The 15,328-nt window shown below is 37.9% G+C and overlaps 2 protein-coding genes across 5 annotated transcripts in view; one reads left to right on the top strand and one right to left on the bottom strand.

Annotated features, from left to right (window-relative positions):
• uxs1 (UDP-glucuronate decarboxylase 1) overlaps positions 1–6,550 on the top strand; it is a 151,859-nt gene extending 145,309 nt beyond the window's left edge. For all 3 annotated transcript variants that reach the window (XM_039743859.1, XM_039743860.1, XM_039743861.1), the window contains 2 exons: positions 701–804; positions 5,669–6,550. In XM_039743859.1, the coding sequence (XP_039599793.1) occupies positions 701–804; positions 5,669–5,803 (239 nt within the window). In that variant the 3' untranslated portion in view covers positions 5,804–6,550. The remainder of the gene's footprint in view (positions 1–700; positions 805–5,668) is intronic.
• A 237-nt stretch (positions 6,551–6,787) lies between these two features.
• ecrg4a (ECRG4 augurin precursor a) overlaps positions 6,788–15,328 on the bottom strand; it is a 47,693-nt gene continuing 39,152 nt past the window's right edge. For both annotated transcript variants that reach the window (XM_039743862.1, XM_039743863.1), the window contains 2 exons: positions 10,993–11,144; positions 6,788–7,509 (listed from right to left, as the gene is read on the bottom strand). In XM_039743862.1, the coding sequence (XP_039599796.1) occupies positions 7,354–7,509; positions 10,993–11,144 (308 nt within the window). In that variant the 3' untranslated portion in view covers positions 6,788–7,353. The remainder of the gene's footprint in view (positions 7,510–10,992; positions 11,145–15,328) is intronic.

Genomic DNA, 15,328 nt, shown 5'->3' on the forward strand with positions numbered 1-15,328 from the left:
CAGTCCTACTTTATGTCATTATGAAAAAAGAAAAGGTAACTGCTACTCAAGTGTTAAAAAAAGTTAAAACAGAACATTTTTTGTGTAGTCTTCATGACAGGGAGAATTTGATGAAACAGCATGAGAAACGTACAGAAAGACGACCTTAACTCAGTGTTTTTGGGGGTGTTGTTTCGCACAGTTTTCATTGACGTGATTTCTTGCCATCTTTCATTTCATGGAATCCTAGCCTGTATGCTGTTTATATATGTAAACGTATAAATTAACTCGCTATTTTAGCACTTTTAATCTAAATAATTTGTTATGTAAAACCCTTAGTCATTAACAAACATTTTCAGAAAAAAAAATGTAAAGTATTAAATTTACATCTTACAAATAATTCATTTTTAGATTTTTTTTTTTCCTTTGTGTATAGCTTAAATATATTTTAGTTTCATTTTAATATATTTTTGAATGAACTCATTTGAACTTAATATTTAGATGCTTTTAGGCTGCTCTTTCTTCTCATTGCATTTCCTCACTCTTGATTATTTGTACAAAAGAGACATTTTAATAAGGTGGTTTACAAAGAACCTTGGCAAGCTTCAAAAGTAAAGTCCTCACAGTTCACATTTGTTAGATTTTTTTTTTTTTTGTACAATGATGAAGCACATATTTATTACTCTTGATATCAGCAGCACACAATCTTTGTCTTCTTCAGGCAGCAGAAGTCAAATTCAGTTTCTTCAGGAAGCACAGGATGACCCTCAACGAAGAAAGCCAGACATCAGAAAGGCCAAAATGCTGTTAGGATGGGATCCTGTGGTAAGTGAATGAGTGCCTTGAAGGAAACAAATGTACTTTAAAAGTGTTTTATCTCTCTGTGTAAATGTATCTACAGTACAATCCCTCTTAACCGGCCATGGGTCCAGTCCCATTTTGGCCGGTTAATATGACACATACCTATTTTCATGTAGAAAAATATTTCTAAGGTATGTACTGTACCTTTTCAACGTTCCTGAAGAAACCATATCCACAAGGCTTTGCACACAGGTTTTTTTTTCTCGTACCACGACTGGACAGTGTGGTGTACTGGGTCCACAGCTCAAGTCAAAAAGGCCACTTTTTAAATAAATAATCGCCGCACTCGCGGCTTAGCGAGGGAGCGTGGTATGTGTGGCCGATCGTTCCCAGGGAATTCATGATGCTGAAAGGCAGCGCCAGTCGTGGAGGCTTTGGGCTGGTTTAGCCCCGGCGTGAGCGCCCTGTCCGCTGGGGAAAGAACCCAAATCTCTGTCCGGATGGAGCCCGACGTAGCCAGGGATCGGAGGGCTACCGGACCAGTGTGGAAGGCAGCTGCACCTACAGCTAGGGTGACTCCCCTGTTTGAAGCCCGATGGGAGAAGCAGGGGAGCTGCCAGGTAGAAAGAAGAAGGCACTGTGCTTTGGATTTTAAGAGACCGCTTCCAGCCATTGTTTTAACCTCGTTTGTGTTGTTTTCAAAGGACTTTTTTTTTACTAATGGATTTTAACCTCCACTAATTCACTTGTTTTATTGGATTATTTATGTAAAGAAGACTTTTGATACACTGCACTTTATTTAATTCTAACACTGTTTTGTTGTTTGCTGGTTTTTAAAATGCCTCTCACCTTCCAGGAAAGAAGGAAGTGCGTACATATAATATGAAGATCTCAGAATTAAAAGAAAAATAATAATTTTATTTTAACAGGCCGGTTAATGTGTGTACTGTATTTGATGTGTATGTTACTCCCTCTTGTGTCTTATTCTGAGTTTGCTAGCAGGAGTGTTACTCCTCGTCTCAGGTCATCAGCCAGCCACAGTGTTTGAGGATTAGTGGGAGGTGCACTTGATATGCGTCCATTGCCTAGAGGAGTCAACTGAGCAGAATTAGTCATTAGAGAGCACAGAACATCTTCATCCTGCTACACAAAGATACACCTCTAGCAAATTAAAGCTGTGGGTGATGTTTATGAACCATTAGAAAAATAACATTTCATACAGAGATGGGACTGAAGGTGCAGATGCTATGTTTGGGATCAGCTGAAAAGCTTTAGCCGAGCTTCTTCAGACGGTGGAGGAAGCTCAAGAACTTTTTAAAGTTAGGATGAATCCTGAATCACAGTTGAATTTACAGCCAAGTTAAGTCGCTTTACACAAGGTGATGCACTGGTACTTGAGTCCTCCACCTTCTCTTCCTCCATGTTTCTTATTAAATGGATTACTTTTATTATTTTGATTTTTGTTTCAGTTTGCATTTAATCTGAAATTCAATTGTAAATTTTTGGGCAGCTGGGAGTTAATGCCGTTCTTTAAGTTACTCCGGGTTCTGAGAAAGCAGTGACTTACTGTTTCTTGACCTTTTGTGTCTTTCTCTGAGATTACAGTCATTAATGTCTGATTTGTTGAATTTGTAATTATTTTTAGCATAATCATTTCCTTACCATCTTAGATTAAACATTGATCTCGCTGACTTTCTGTCAGATGATAGGTGATTTAAAACAAACACACACATTTGCAGACTCCCCTCCTGCGGTACTTTACTGTCTTCTCCTGCCATGTTTGAGCTCCTCCTATTCTGAATAACGTCCTGCAGCCAACTACTGCAATGTTCCTGATGGCATCTATTAATGACTTAATATTTATATTAAACCACTTTCAACCTGAAGGTCAAAGGGATGTGACCTGTCTGTGCTTGTGCTGAGGGTGGGCATCCTTCCATAATCCTTCATATGAATAGGCAAATCCCTATCTCTTGGCACACAGCGGTTTGTCATAATAAGGTGAGACGAGCTTAAAAGAAATCTTTAAAAAATGAAGGTATAAGTGGTCTTATTTAAGAGCCAAGGGATGGCAGAAGATGCATTTACATTTAACACTAGAATTAATGAAGCCTATGAAAAATCTTGTAATCCCGGCCCACCTTAAATCCCTTCGCACCTCTCCATCAGCTTCTTTTGTTTTGTAACTGTGTTGATCAGCACAAACGGCAAGCAGCCTACTGCCCCATTCCCCTCCTTGATGGAGTTCAACTCTCCCAGCTCAAGCCAAGGTTCCTTATCTGCGTGTGAGGTTTTATAGTTTAAATAATACAGTATATTGTTGTTTGGAACACATGCATTTCATGTGTGTTCCATGTCTACAAAGATCTGGGTAAGTGTTGGATGAAAGGAAATGTGAAGCAAGAGATGCTGAGAACATAACTGAAGCAGAAACTTTTTCCATGTTATTCTAATAATAATGAGAAGTGTATAATGTGTGAAGACTTCAGTCCAAATATCAAATAAACACGTTCTCTTTTTTAATCAAGGATATTCCTGAATGGTGGAGATGTAAAAACTGCTGCCTTATAACCCAAAGGTACCAGATTTGAGTCTCAGCGCTCCGAATATTGAGCTGCTGCTATTATTATTACTATAATATAATAAAAACATACATTTGAGTTTGTAACACCCGGTGTAAATATTGGCAACCTGTAAAAGTTAGCACTTGTTTTTTTTTTGATACTGATGTTCACATGGTACAGAGAACTTGCAACTCCCCCTCTGAGTTGATGCCTTTTTACCTCCATTCTTTACACAAGAGCAGTGATGACCACAGTTGGTGCTGTGGCTGACGTCTGCTCAGAACTATTTCATGTACCGGCAATCAAAGATACAATGTCCCGTGACCGCTATCAGACTACCTTACGGCTTTTGCACTTTGACAATAAAAACACCCATGCAGAACGTGTGAACAACAACAGATTTTGTTGTGTCACTTTAATACATGAGCAGTTCGTCACACTAGAGTTTAGATCTGGCAGTGCCATGCTGACAGTGTATATGCCCAAAAAGAAGATGCCTTTGATTTCAGTCTATAACAGCCAATGTAAAGTTTTGCAACCTATAAAAGATATCGCTGTAGCGGTATAACCAGACACACACATGCTGGTGAATCATGTCTTCTTAATATCTTGTTGTCACTTGAATTTTTTTGTTATTTACATTTATTCTTTAATAAAAGCACACTTGTTTCGTTGTACCTTTGCGAGTGTTTGTTTTATATTACAGTAACCACTTGAATGAGATTGAATCCATCTGTGCCTCTTTTGCGCACGCACGTCGTCATTTGAAAACGCTATGCCATTTTGAACATGAGTTGTCATTTGAACATTTTTTCGATCTTGCCGTTACTCCACTCTGTCTACATTTTCAGTATCGTGCCTCATAATGCAGAGTACAGGCAAAAAAAGATCGAAAAAAAAAAGTTCTCCAAATTATATCCATAATCTTGCCTGAGCTAAAAGCTGTGATTAAATCCAAATATACTGACAGTAGGAAGGACTTCACCATAGAGCCATTTGTTCAGTAAATAGACACTAAAACATCTGCATTGTGCTCCGCGTCCGCACATAAAAGTGCATGCAGGAAATGCTTTCGCTGTAAAATGAAGTACTGGCCTTCTCTACACCATCTTACATTTACTGATTTGGCTGACACCTTTAGCCAAGGTGACTTATAACTTTGATGACACAATTTGTTACATTTCTTTTGGATTTCCACTTGGACCACAGGTAGATGAAGTTACTTGCTCACGGCCACACAGTGTCAGTAGTGAGATTTGAATCCACAACATTAACGTTTGAAGTCTAAAGCCTTAGCTGCTATACCACACAGCCTCCATCTACTCATTTCAGTTGTTCTAAGCAAAAACTAGAGAAGAATTTTAATACCAAACTAAGCAAAATCATTTAGTTAACTTGCAGCTTTGAGAGCTGTAACAACCACAATGAGAATTGCCCAAGCAAGACAAAGGAGACCAACCCCTGCATAGGTCAAAATGGGAGCGTGGGTACTGAACCAACACCAGTGGTAACAAATTTTTCACCAATTTATACTATTTTGATGCAAGAAACCTTTAACACAAAGATGCAACAGCATAAAATAAAAACACTTACAAACTTCAGCTTATCAAGCCATCTGTCACAAAGTCATCAAAATCTGCTTGCAGGGTTGTCAAAGGAGAGTGACATATTTGACAACATTGTTCACTGACCTGTAATTTCACTCCTCGTTTGAATAAGAGATGGAGTCACAAAGGCACCGGTCCAGTTAAACTCTACTTAGAAAAGGCCCGATTCCTACTGAGCTTCATGCTGCCAAGCCATACTAAACCAAGAAAAACAGATTTCGTGGAAGTTCTTATCTGCAAGCCTTGAGATGCATGAACTTACCATCTTGTTCTTCTGTACTGACTCCACAAATGTCTCCAAGTGTGTTTGCGCTACTCGTCTTGTTTGGGGCTGTTGAACTTTAGGGTTTACTTTTGTGGGCTTTGCCAAAGCAACTAAAACTGTTATGGCATTAGAGTAGACCTCTGTATTATCTATCTGAAAGGTGAAAGCTGGAAAATTACTATATTACTTGGTAAAGTACTTTATAATTTAAATAATAAGATATCAAATAGAAGAAACAGAAAGTATAAAAAACAAAACTCCTTTAAACACAACACGCATTCGAGTCCCTGCTGAGCTCTCTCTACCATTGACTGTCTCAAGGCTGAAGGTGCTAATAAATGCTTATCTTGGTTTATCAGGTAACTGGTAGTAAAGTGTTTGTCACCTCATGGATAGAAAGGTACATTCTATTTCTCGATGATGCTAATGTATTTTTCTTTTATTTTAAATAGGTTCCATTGGAGGAAGGTCTGAATAAAACAATCCATTACTTTGGTAGAGAACTGGAGTACCAGGCAAATAACCAGTATATCCCCAAACCAAAACCTGCCAGGATAAAAAAAGGCCGATCGAGGCACAATTTATGAGCCAAGAATGGAACGTTGAACTCACTTTTAAAGCTACCGGGATATGGCAAATATTTTCCCTCAGTTTCTCTTTTTGTGAAGAATAAATTGGACAGCTCTATTCAATTCAGCTTGCTTTACAAACATGGATGTGCCTAAAATGCCTTGCACTTTTTAATATGTCTTTTATTTAAAAATAATTGTAGCAAAAAACGAAAATCCAGTTTTTTGAAGTTTTCTATTTTTCACTTAATTTCATGTTCAGACATTTTGGAGAAAGTGGTCTTAATTTAGTTTCTACGTAAGTGCAGAAGGAGAGCGTTGTGTCTTATGTTTTTATTTAAAACCGTATGTATGAAAACCTTCTTTGTGGCTTCCCTAAGCACTCCGAGGCTTTAACTGAACAACTGGTATTGTCATTTGTGTGTTCACTGACATTGATTTGTATAGCTAGAACTCTTCTTTCCCTCTAAGCCATCTCTGAATATTTGTAAAGCTGCCATTTTTATAAATGAGCTTGAGACATAAGTGAGTATGTGCGTGTGCACAAGTGTGTGGTGTGTTTTTATATATATATATATAAAATATATATATATATTACTGTATATAAAGAGAAGGAGATTTCTCTCTTTTTCACTTTGTATTCTTGGGCAAGGTGGCTTTGAATTACTGTTTTAAACTATGTGAGCTCTGGGAAAGAATTGACTGTATCATAAGCCACCATGGATTGATTGATATGTTATTTTAATAAAATTTTGATAAAAGTTATTGTATTGATTAATTTCAGTAAATTCTGAGAGGCTAATCCAGCAACAGGGTTTTCCATGGTTCCCACATCACAAGCAGCTCATGTGCCAAGTAAAGCACAGCCTACAGGATATGTAGAATATGCATGTACAGTATGCGACTAACTAACTCATATTGCGATACAAATGAATACGGCAGTAAAACTGCAATAATATTCAGAGCAACACTTTTTGTGCATCAATAAAAGACACAACTGAGTAGAGGCAGTAGGGTTTATTGTGAATAAATTCATTCATTTGGATTGGCACGCATCTCCAGTGTTTCTCTTCTCTGCTGTTTCTGTTAAAGCACATTGAACTTCGTTCACCTGCCCTTTAGCATTTTATACAAGAGTGTGTGTGTATGTATATATATATATATATATATATATATATATATATATATATATATATATATATATATATATATATATATATATATATATATATATATTGCCAAGGTACAAAAGGAACAAAGATATATTTTGAATAAGAAAGAAAGTTGGACATTCTTAACAAAGACATGTGTTCTTAAGTGTGTTTTTCAAATCATACATATTTCTCAAGCAAATTTGTATATAATGTTGGCCAGAGTGTGCACATTTTAAGGCTTGTGTCCTATCTCATGGTTTAATAAGGGAAAAAAACAACCAAAAAAGATGATGTACATGATTTCCAGCACGTTAGCGCTTGCATTTAAGTACAAAACCACTGTGTTGTGCTTAATAAAGGATTAATACCCGTCACCCACGCTTATACACTGCTGCAAGGTGACACAGGTAGTCCTTAGTAGTCATCATAGTTCACTCCAGCGCCGTGCCTAAAGCTGTATGGGTCACGCGGTCCGATTGGAGCGTTCTCGTCATAATGATGTTGGTACCCATAGTAATCGTGGTTATTTCGGCCTCGATCCATCCAGTAAGAAAGGTCCGTCTCAAATCTCTGTTTAAAAAAAAATAAATAAATAAATAAAAATGTGATATTCCAAAAATTATAAAAGAGAAAAATGAGATTTGTTTCCATGAAAAGGAATTGATATCTATTTATTTAAAGTTTAGACAGAAATATGAAAGGAAGAGACTTCACTAGATGCACCATCTGCTTTGTGTTTCAATCAAATCAGTTTTTATTTAGCCCAAAGGAATATTAAACCCAAAAAGTTACGTTTTTTAATGCTATTTACCTCATGTGGTTTGTAGTGATGGCCGAGAAAAATATTTTAATCTCATGTTTTCTTGAAGAACAGAGATGACGAAGTTTCTGATTAGACTAAGCATGACTGACCAGTGCCTGAGAGCAGCCAATATTCCAAAATGCATCAATGAAACTCTTGTGTCGCGTGATCCACATGTCAGCTCTTTTAGTTTTGTGCTCACAATGTCCCAAACACGAGTATCTTTACTAAAGTATTAAATAGACCACTTCCTGGAAACCACTCTTAGGAGCTAAAAATGGAATGCACATGGAAGTCTTAGACAGATATCTGATGTACGAGCCCAGCCCAGTAACAGCATATTTATTGGCCGACATTGCCTTTTGTGTGTTATCAGCATTATCAAGAAGATACGCTGCTTGTGCATTTATGAGATGCCTCAAGGTGCTGCATTTGTGGATCAGGTCAACAATTCAAGTGCTGGTCCGCATCTGAGCACGTTCCATTTTTGTTCATGATAGAGCTTTCTGGAAGTGGTTTGTTTACCGGTAATAATATTTTTGTAAATAATCATTTTATAAAATTTTTAGTTTGGGAAGTTGTGAGCATACGACTGATGACTTCACGTGTGGATTATGCAACACGAGTAACATAAATTTGTTTCATGAATATTTTTTGTATTATTGGCTCTTGTCCATCATTGGTCACCATAGATGCTTATACTATCAGCAACTTTGTTATCTCTGTTTCTCAACAAACATGAAGTTAAAAGTTCTTCTTGGCTTTCACAAGCTATATGGGGTAAGTAACATAAATAATAATTGTCATTTTTGGGTGGAGTATTCCTGTAAGACTGCATTTGTTTCCCATTCAGAAAAATATCCTTTAGTTGGTTATTTTCATAAACTGCAGTTACAACAGCAGACCACCATAAATGTGACCATGACGTAAAAAGCATAAGTAAACTACTAAAAGATTTACAAGTAAAACACCTGAAGAAACAAACACACACAAGATAAACACGCCTTACCCCGACTTCTCGTGTCTTTGCACTGGTTGTGTACAGAGCGGTTACCTGCTGTGATGCGGTTCGGTGTAGTGATTGGCACTGGTAACGGGTCTAAGCATTAATATTTCTACAGTAGATGTTTCAATAGAACAAAAGCTGTTTTAAAAGTTGATAGAAGTATGACTACTCTGACTTTATCCTGGCATGTTGGTGTTTGTGGCAACCCACCGACCCCAATAGTTAGCTACAGGAGCACAAGCAAAAAGAGGACGGTGTATTCTTTCTTGTCATTCTTCACAAACTGAAGACAAACCTAATGTTAGCACTTCACTCTGTCTGCAAATAGCGTGCCTATCGAGTTTATTAGGGCGAGTATTGTGAAATAGTTGTAATAATCGAGGTACTGTACATGAACATCTGCAGCTGGACCCCATAATCCTACCAATGTTCTAGATATTGGATTCCATATTCTTTACATCTTAGCCTCTTGCAGGAAACACTTTTTCTTTAATTTACTCTTATCTGCACTTTTTAATGATGTTGTGTTTAATGTTTAATGGAGATATGCATTTGGTGGAGAGCTGGTTGGCCCGAGCTCTGTGTTGTCCTACTAATCTTAATCCATAATTAATTTATTTTTCCGGTTCTTTTCTCTGGCTTGGGTCTCACTGTGTCTATTGATCTTTGCTCACTGATCTACACGGGCATCAATAACTTTCAGGGGCACTGTTGGGAGGCTTGGTGTTGCTTACTGTCACTGCTACTTTTTCTGTGACTGTTAATTCTTGTTTTTCTTATTGAAATTAAATTAAACAACCTGATCACAAAATACATAGATATTATTCCTTGTGTTGGATACCTGTCAAAAAAAATATATAGAGGACTGAAATGCAAGCAGGTATTTGGCTAATAGTCGTGATCAGATCTGCCGACACCACTGCCTGATTCTCGTAATGTTTCATGGCAGCCACCTGTTTTTATAAACCATTATTGCACATATCTGAGGCCTTGATGCTTATACTATTGATCACTGGCTCTGTTGCTCACGTGGGGCATAAAGTCTGCTTTAAAAGCCATTTTCTTAGTACAAATGATCTCACCTTAATCACTAAGACTCTTAGGCAGGGACAGCAAATTAGAGGATGCAATCTGAAAACAAAACACTGACTTTTTAAGGAATCCAAGGAGAGAAGCATTTAGTGAAAACATCACTTTTTGAAAGAGTTTACAGGGTCTACTATGTATTTTATAGATGCCCTACTGTCTCTGCCCCTCAAAGGAAACAAAAATACCAGTAGCAAGATTTACAGGAAGCTGTGGCATTTCTTAGGTGATGATTGAGGTGAGGGGTCGGGACCTCCTTACACTACAAATTGTGAAACGTTCATTCGGTATTTGGAGACTTTTTTTTTCTATCTTCAAATAATTTGAACATTACAATGACATGCTGCTCAATCAAACAAATAATATCTTAACAGATAAAACCATTTGAATACAAAGGATAAAAACAACAAAAATTAAAAAAGAAAAGAAATTAATCCCCATCCTAGGAGAGACCATTTTTTTTTTTTTTTTATCCTTTTAATGTTGCACACTTTTCAGTAATCCCTGCTGAAATATTTTCCTTTTATTAAGGCAAGCATTTTATAAGAGTGAATTATAAAAAAAAAACTCTACTAATTAAATTTTAAGAGGTTTTCTCTATTAAAAGCCTACTCTGCATTTAACGGTGGTCAGCAAATGTACTGTAAATCCTCTATAGAATATTACTTAAGCCAAATTGAAATCCAAAACTGAGAAAGGGAGAGGACCACAAGAGCAACAAGAGCTTGGACGTTGCCTGAAAGCAGTCCGACGATGTACAAAGGAGAAGGGCTCTTACAGATTGAGCATCCCAGTGACCGTGGTAAGCAAGCACGCTAGTTAGTGCCTTTTCATTAGACAGTCCCTTACTTGAAAAGTGTTTCTTCATATCTGCTATCTGGTGTGACGTTTTACAACATAATTTGCCACACAGAAAATGAAGCATACTTTTGTGTAAGTAAGCAGAACAACACTTGAATCTCAAACCTTTTAAATCATTTTCACTTTCATTGCTTAAATGATGCAATACATTACACCAAATAATTAAGAATCCATCCATCCAAAATAATGGTAAGATTCCCACAAAATCATTTTGTACTCTGGAGTCTAACGCAGGAGCATGTATTGAGTAATAAGTATTTTAACACTAAAATGTACGGCATAAAAAACGATTACTCACAGTCTCATCAAAGCCCATGTACATGAACTGCTGAATCCACTGCTGAACATCTGGCTGACTTCGGTCCCACAACTGTCTTTTGGATCGCTTCAGAGTGTTGAGAAATTCTTTGGCTTTAGAGGCTGGTACTGCAATGGCAGGCTTTTCTTCCACTAGTAAAAGACATGCAAGTGGCAAAGGTAATCATATACAGTCCAGTATTTAGACACCAGCCCGATACGCCTGTAGTGAGAACTAAGACCAGAAGAACGATCTTAAAGGTAGATTTGTTTGCCTCTAATTTGATATTAGGAAGAGAGAAAATACAAACGTAACCAGTCAGACTTATTAATGCATGTAGGAACTTACAGACAACTGTGGCTCTGTTCTCACTTTTTTAGGTGTAATATGTGGAGATGATATCGTGCTCTATGGCCTTCAGTGTGCACAACAGGCCACATTTGGTGAAAGCGTGGCAGTAGTTATGGGGAAAAAGTTCAGTGTGACCATGCCATTGCTTCTTAATGTGACTGACATAAACACAGATTTAATGGCTTTCCATGTTTACATTTATTTCTTCCTAATTCTGGTTTAATAAAAACAATATATACAAGTATTTTAATATACTTGCATACACATAAGACGTGTATGTATATAAGATATTTTAAACTCATCAGAAACGAGACCTTTTCTGCTTGTAGTCTGCTGTGTTCGTCAAGATGAACTGAAGTGCAGTGCATGTTGGGTAAGTCAGAACACAAAGCAGGACTTTATAGTTTTTTTGTGTTTTAAATATATATATTTTGCTTACTTAGCCCTGAATCTCAGGGAACCATCCTTAACCTTTGACAACAATGTCATGTGTGTGAGAAACTGCAAAAGAAAATATCAACATGCTCTGTTTCCAGTGTGTGTGTTTCTTCTTTTGGGGTGAAAAGGGGCTTGATAATGATGTAGAGCTCCCTCTTCCTCCCCATCATTCGTCTGCTGTTTAGAAACTGCCCAAGAGTTCTCCATCTCTGTCTTACTTGAATTCTTGCTTTGCTTAAGAAAACAACCTGCAAGAAACGAGGCCACCTTGGAGTGAAATGATCATCAGTATCTTACTACTTCTGCTTGGACTGAATGAAGATTTGAGACACTCGGGTTGTGTGATTCTATCTATTGCCTTAAATCTGCTATTTCTGGTTGTACTGCAATTAAATCTAATTTACAGGTAAAAGCTTAAAGGTCAATGCTTTTATCCGATTATTACTAGCAGAGCTGAGAGGTTGGATTGTCCATTTCTTGTCTAGCTGTGGCCTCTTGAAAGGCACTTGGGGATGCTCCGGTGCATCCTCTGCTGGCGGTAAAGCTTTGAGGAAAAAAAGTCCATCCCAGTCTGTTCAGTTGTCAGCCATTAGACGTTGAATACGTGTGCTATAATACAGATCAGATAGTGTAAAAGGTCAAAGGGTGTATAGCTGGTTCTGACATTTCATCCTAACCCCATTAAGAAAAGAACCTAACAGTTTAGTTCCTACCTTTCGTGTTATTAGATCTAATAGCACAATTACAACGGTGTCAATAATTTAATAATTCTAGAAGTAAGAAAACACATTTAAAAATAAGTATAATCAGTACTTCCTCTTAGTAATACATCCAAAAATTCTGGAATGGTATAATGAATCTAAGAAAAAATGTTTGATTCTTTGAAAACAGTTTTTAATTTCAACTTTAAATAAAAGGTGACTGCATAAAATAATTTCTTAAAAACACTGAGAATAAACAGAAAATATAACCCGCTTTAAAAGCATTGCAAACGCCATCTTATGGGAACAACCGCTCGTTTTCCCCCATTGCCTTTTTTAAGCAGGATAAGCAGTTTGAGATTCATTTAAGTCAAAGACTCCCTGAATCTATTTGCGTTATCTTAAACTTTTTGAAATTGGCCAATTGGTTCTAAAAGAGTTTTGCTATCATTTTAAAAATTTCACTCAGTTGTGTCACCGAAAAAGAGTAAATCTTGTCCAAATAATTCAGCAATGCATGTCCAACATACTGTATGTCACAGCGATTAGAAGATCAGTTTTAGCACGCTTGGAAGAGTACTGTCCATTTACAAACATTTTAAATCAGTTGTTGAAGGTCTAAGCCAGCAGTCTAGCTGCCTGTTATTATTAAAAAAGAAACAAACTCAGAATTGCAGGCCACAGGAATAACTGCCATGACTTTACCAGGATACCCAATATTTTACTGTAATACGGGTTTAAACCAGTTCATTCACTATACCTGGGATCTTGTTGTATACGAAGATGCAGTCACAAATTCCAACACTAGCCAGCCAGATTGCAAGCACAGGAATTAATAATAGAATGGATATAAGCACTGATCAGCCACAATGTTTAAAAGAACAAAAACAAACTAATAGATGATTAATGTTGTTTAACTTGCTACAATGGGGGGCATTATATTAGGCAGCAAGTGAGCAATCAGTTCTTGAAGGTGATGTGTTGGAAGCAGGACAAATGGGCAAGAATAAGAATCTGAGTGATTTTGACACAAAGCAAATTATGATGGCTAGACAACTGGGTCACAGCATCTCCAAAACGGCTGGTCACGGTATGCAGTAGTTAGTACCTACCAATAGTGGACTAAGGAAGGACAACCGGCAATATGGCCATTGATGTGCATGAGGAACAAAGACCATCTCATCTGGTCTGATCCCACACTTAACAACTGTAGCACAAACTGCTGAAAATCTTAATGCTGGCCATGAGAGGTAGGTGCCAGAATACACAGTGTGTCTTAGCTTACTACACATGGGGCTGTGTATTTGCAGAATGGTCAAAGTGCATATTGTGACACCCCCACCCTCCATCACTGAAAGTGCCTACAACAGGCATGTGAGCATCAGAACTGGACCACTGAGCAATGGAAGATGGTCTGATATGATGAATCACATTTTCCTTTAGATCTTGTGGGTGGCCGGGTGCATGTGTGTCGTTTACCTGGGGAAGAGATAGCAGCAGGATGGGAGGAAGGCAAGTCAGCAGATGCAGTTGGATACCACCTACCTAAAGACTGTTTCAGATCACATACACCCTTTCATGGCAACTGTATCACCTGATGACAGTTGCCCCTTTCAGCATGATAATGCACCACTCCACACTGTAGAAATTGTTCAGGATTGGTTTAAGAAACATGATAAAGAATTCAAGGTGTTGCCTTGGCCTCCAAATTCCCCAGATTTCAATCCAATCAAGCATCTGTGGAATGTGCTGGGAAATCAAATCCAATCCATGGAGGCTCCACCTCACAGTTTACAGGACTTAAAGGATCTGCTACCAACATCTTGGTGCCAAATACCACAGGACACCTTCAGAGGTCTTGTGGAGTCCATGCCTTGAATGGTCAAAGCTGTCTTGCCAGCACAAAGAGGGTCCTACACAATATTAGGCAGGTGGTTTTAATGGTGGGGCTAATCAGTGTAATGGTCCTTTTTCTTCTCAAGGGACATAATGACCATTTAAAGATAAATAAGCAGGCAGGAGGGTGGCACGGTGGTGCAGTGGTAGCGCTGTTGCCTTACAGTTAGGAGACCTGGGTTCTCTTCCCAGGTCCTCCCTGCCTGGAGTTTGCATGTTCTCCCCGTGTCTGTGTGGGTTTCCTCCGGGTGCTCTGGTTTCCTCCCACAGTCCAAAGACATGCAGGTTAGGCATTGGCGATTCTCAATTGTCCTTGGTGTGTGTGTGTGTGTGTGTGTGCCCAGCGGTGGGCTGGCACCCTGCCCAGGGTTTGTTTCCTGCCTTGCATCCTGTGCTGGCTGGGATTGGCTCCAGCAGACCCCCATAGTTAGGATATAGCAGGTTGGATAATGGATGGATGGATAAGCAGGCAGGAGTCTATAAACATACAGTAATTACAGGCATTTCACTGTAAGCAAATAAAAGATTAATGAGTAACAAAGGAACCAAAATGGAATGAAATCATAACAGTAACATTTTTACCATTTCTGCTTCAGATGCAACTCAAGCATCTATCACAAATGAATGCCATATTTATACTTTGAAAGAAGATTTCAAAAGAGTGAGGTTTCTTTATTACTATTAAAATAAGTCTGAATCTAACAGATGACATAAAGCATAAAATAAAATATCAAGAATAAAACAAACAGAAGTCTTAACTCTTTAAGGTTTGAAACGCTGAAATGAAATACTGCTATAAAGGTTTCACACACAAATAAAAAGAGAGCCACTCTTACTATTTGATTTGGTCAGAAATTTCATAACTGTGGCCTTCCTCCTTCTTTACATACTCTGCGCAAAACTATAAAACTGCTCAGCTCTCGACTTGCAATTTCAGAGCATTTCAGAAT

Source organism: Polypterus senegalus, chromosome 2 (genome assembly GCF_016835505.1).
Source record: "Polypterus senegalus isolate Bchr_013 chromosome 2, ASM1683550v1, whole genome shotgun sequence".
Classification (NCBI taxonomy): domain Eukaryota; kingdom Metazoa; phylum Chordata; class Cladistia; order Polypteriformes; family Polypteridae; genus Polypterus; species Polypterus senegalus.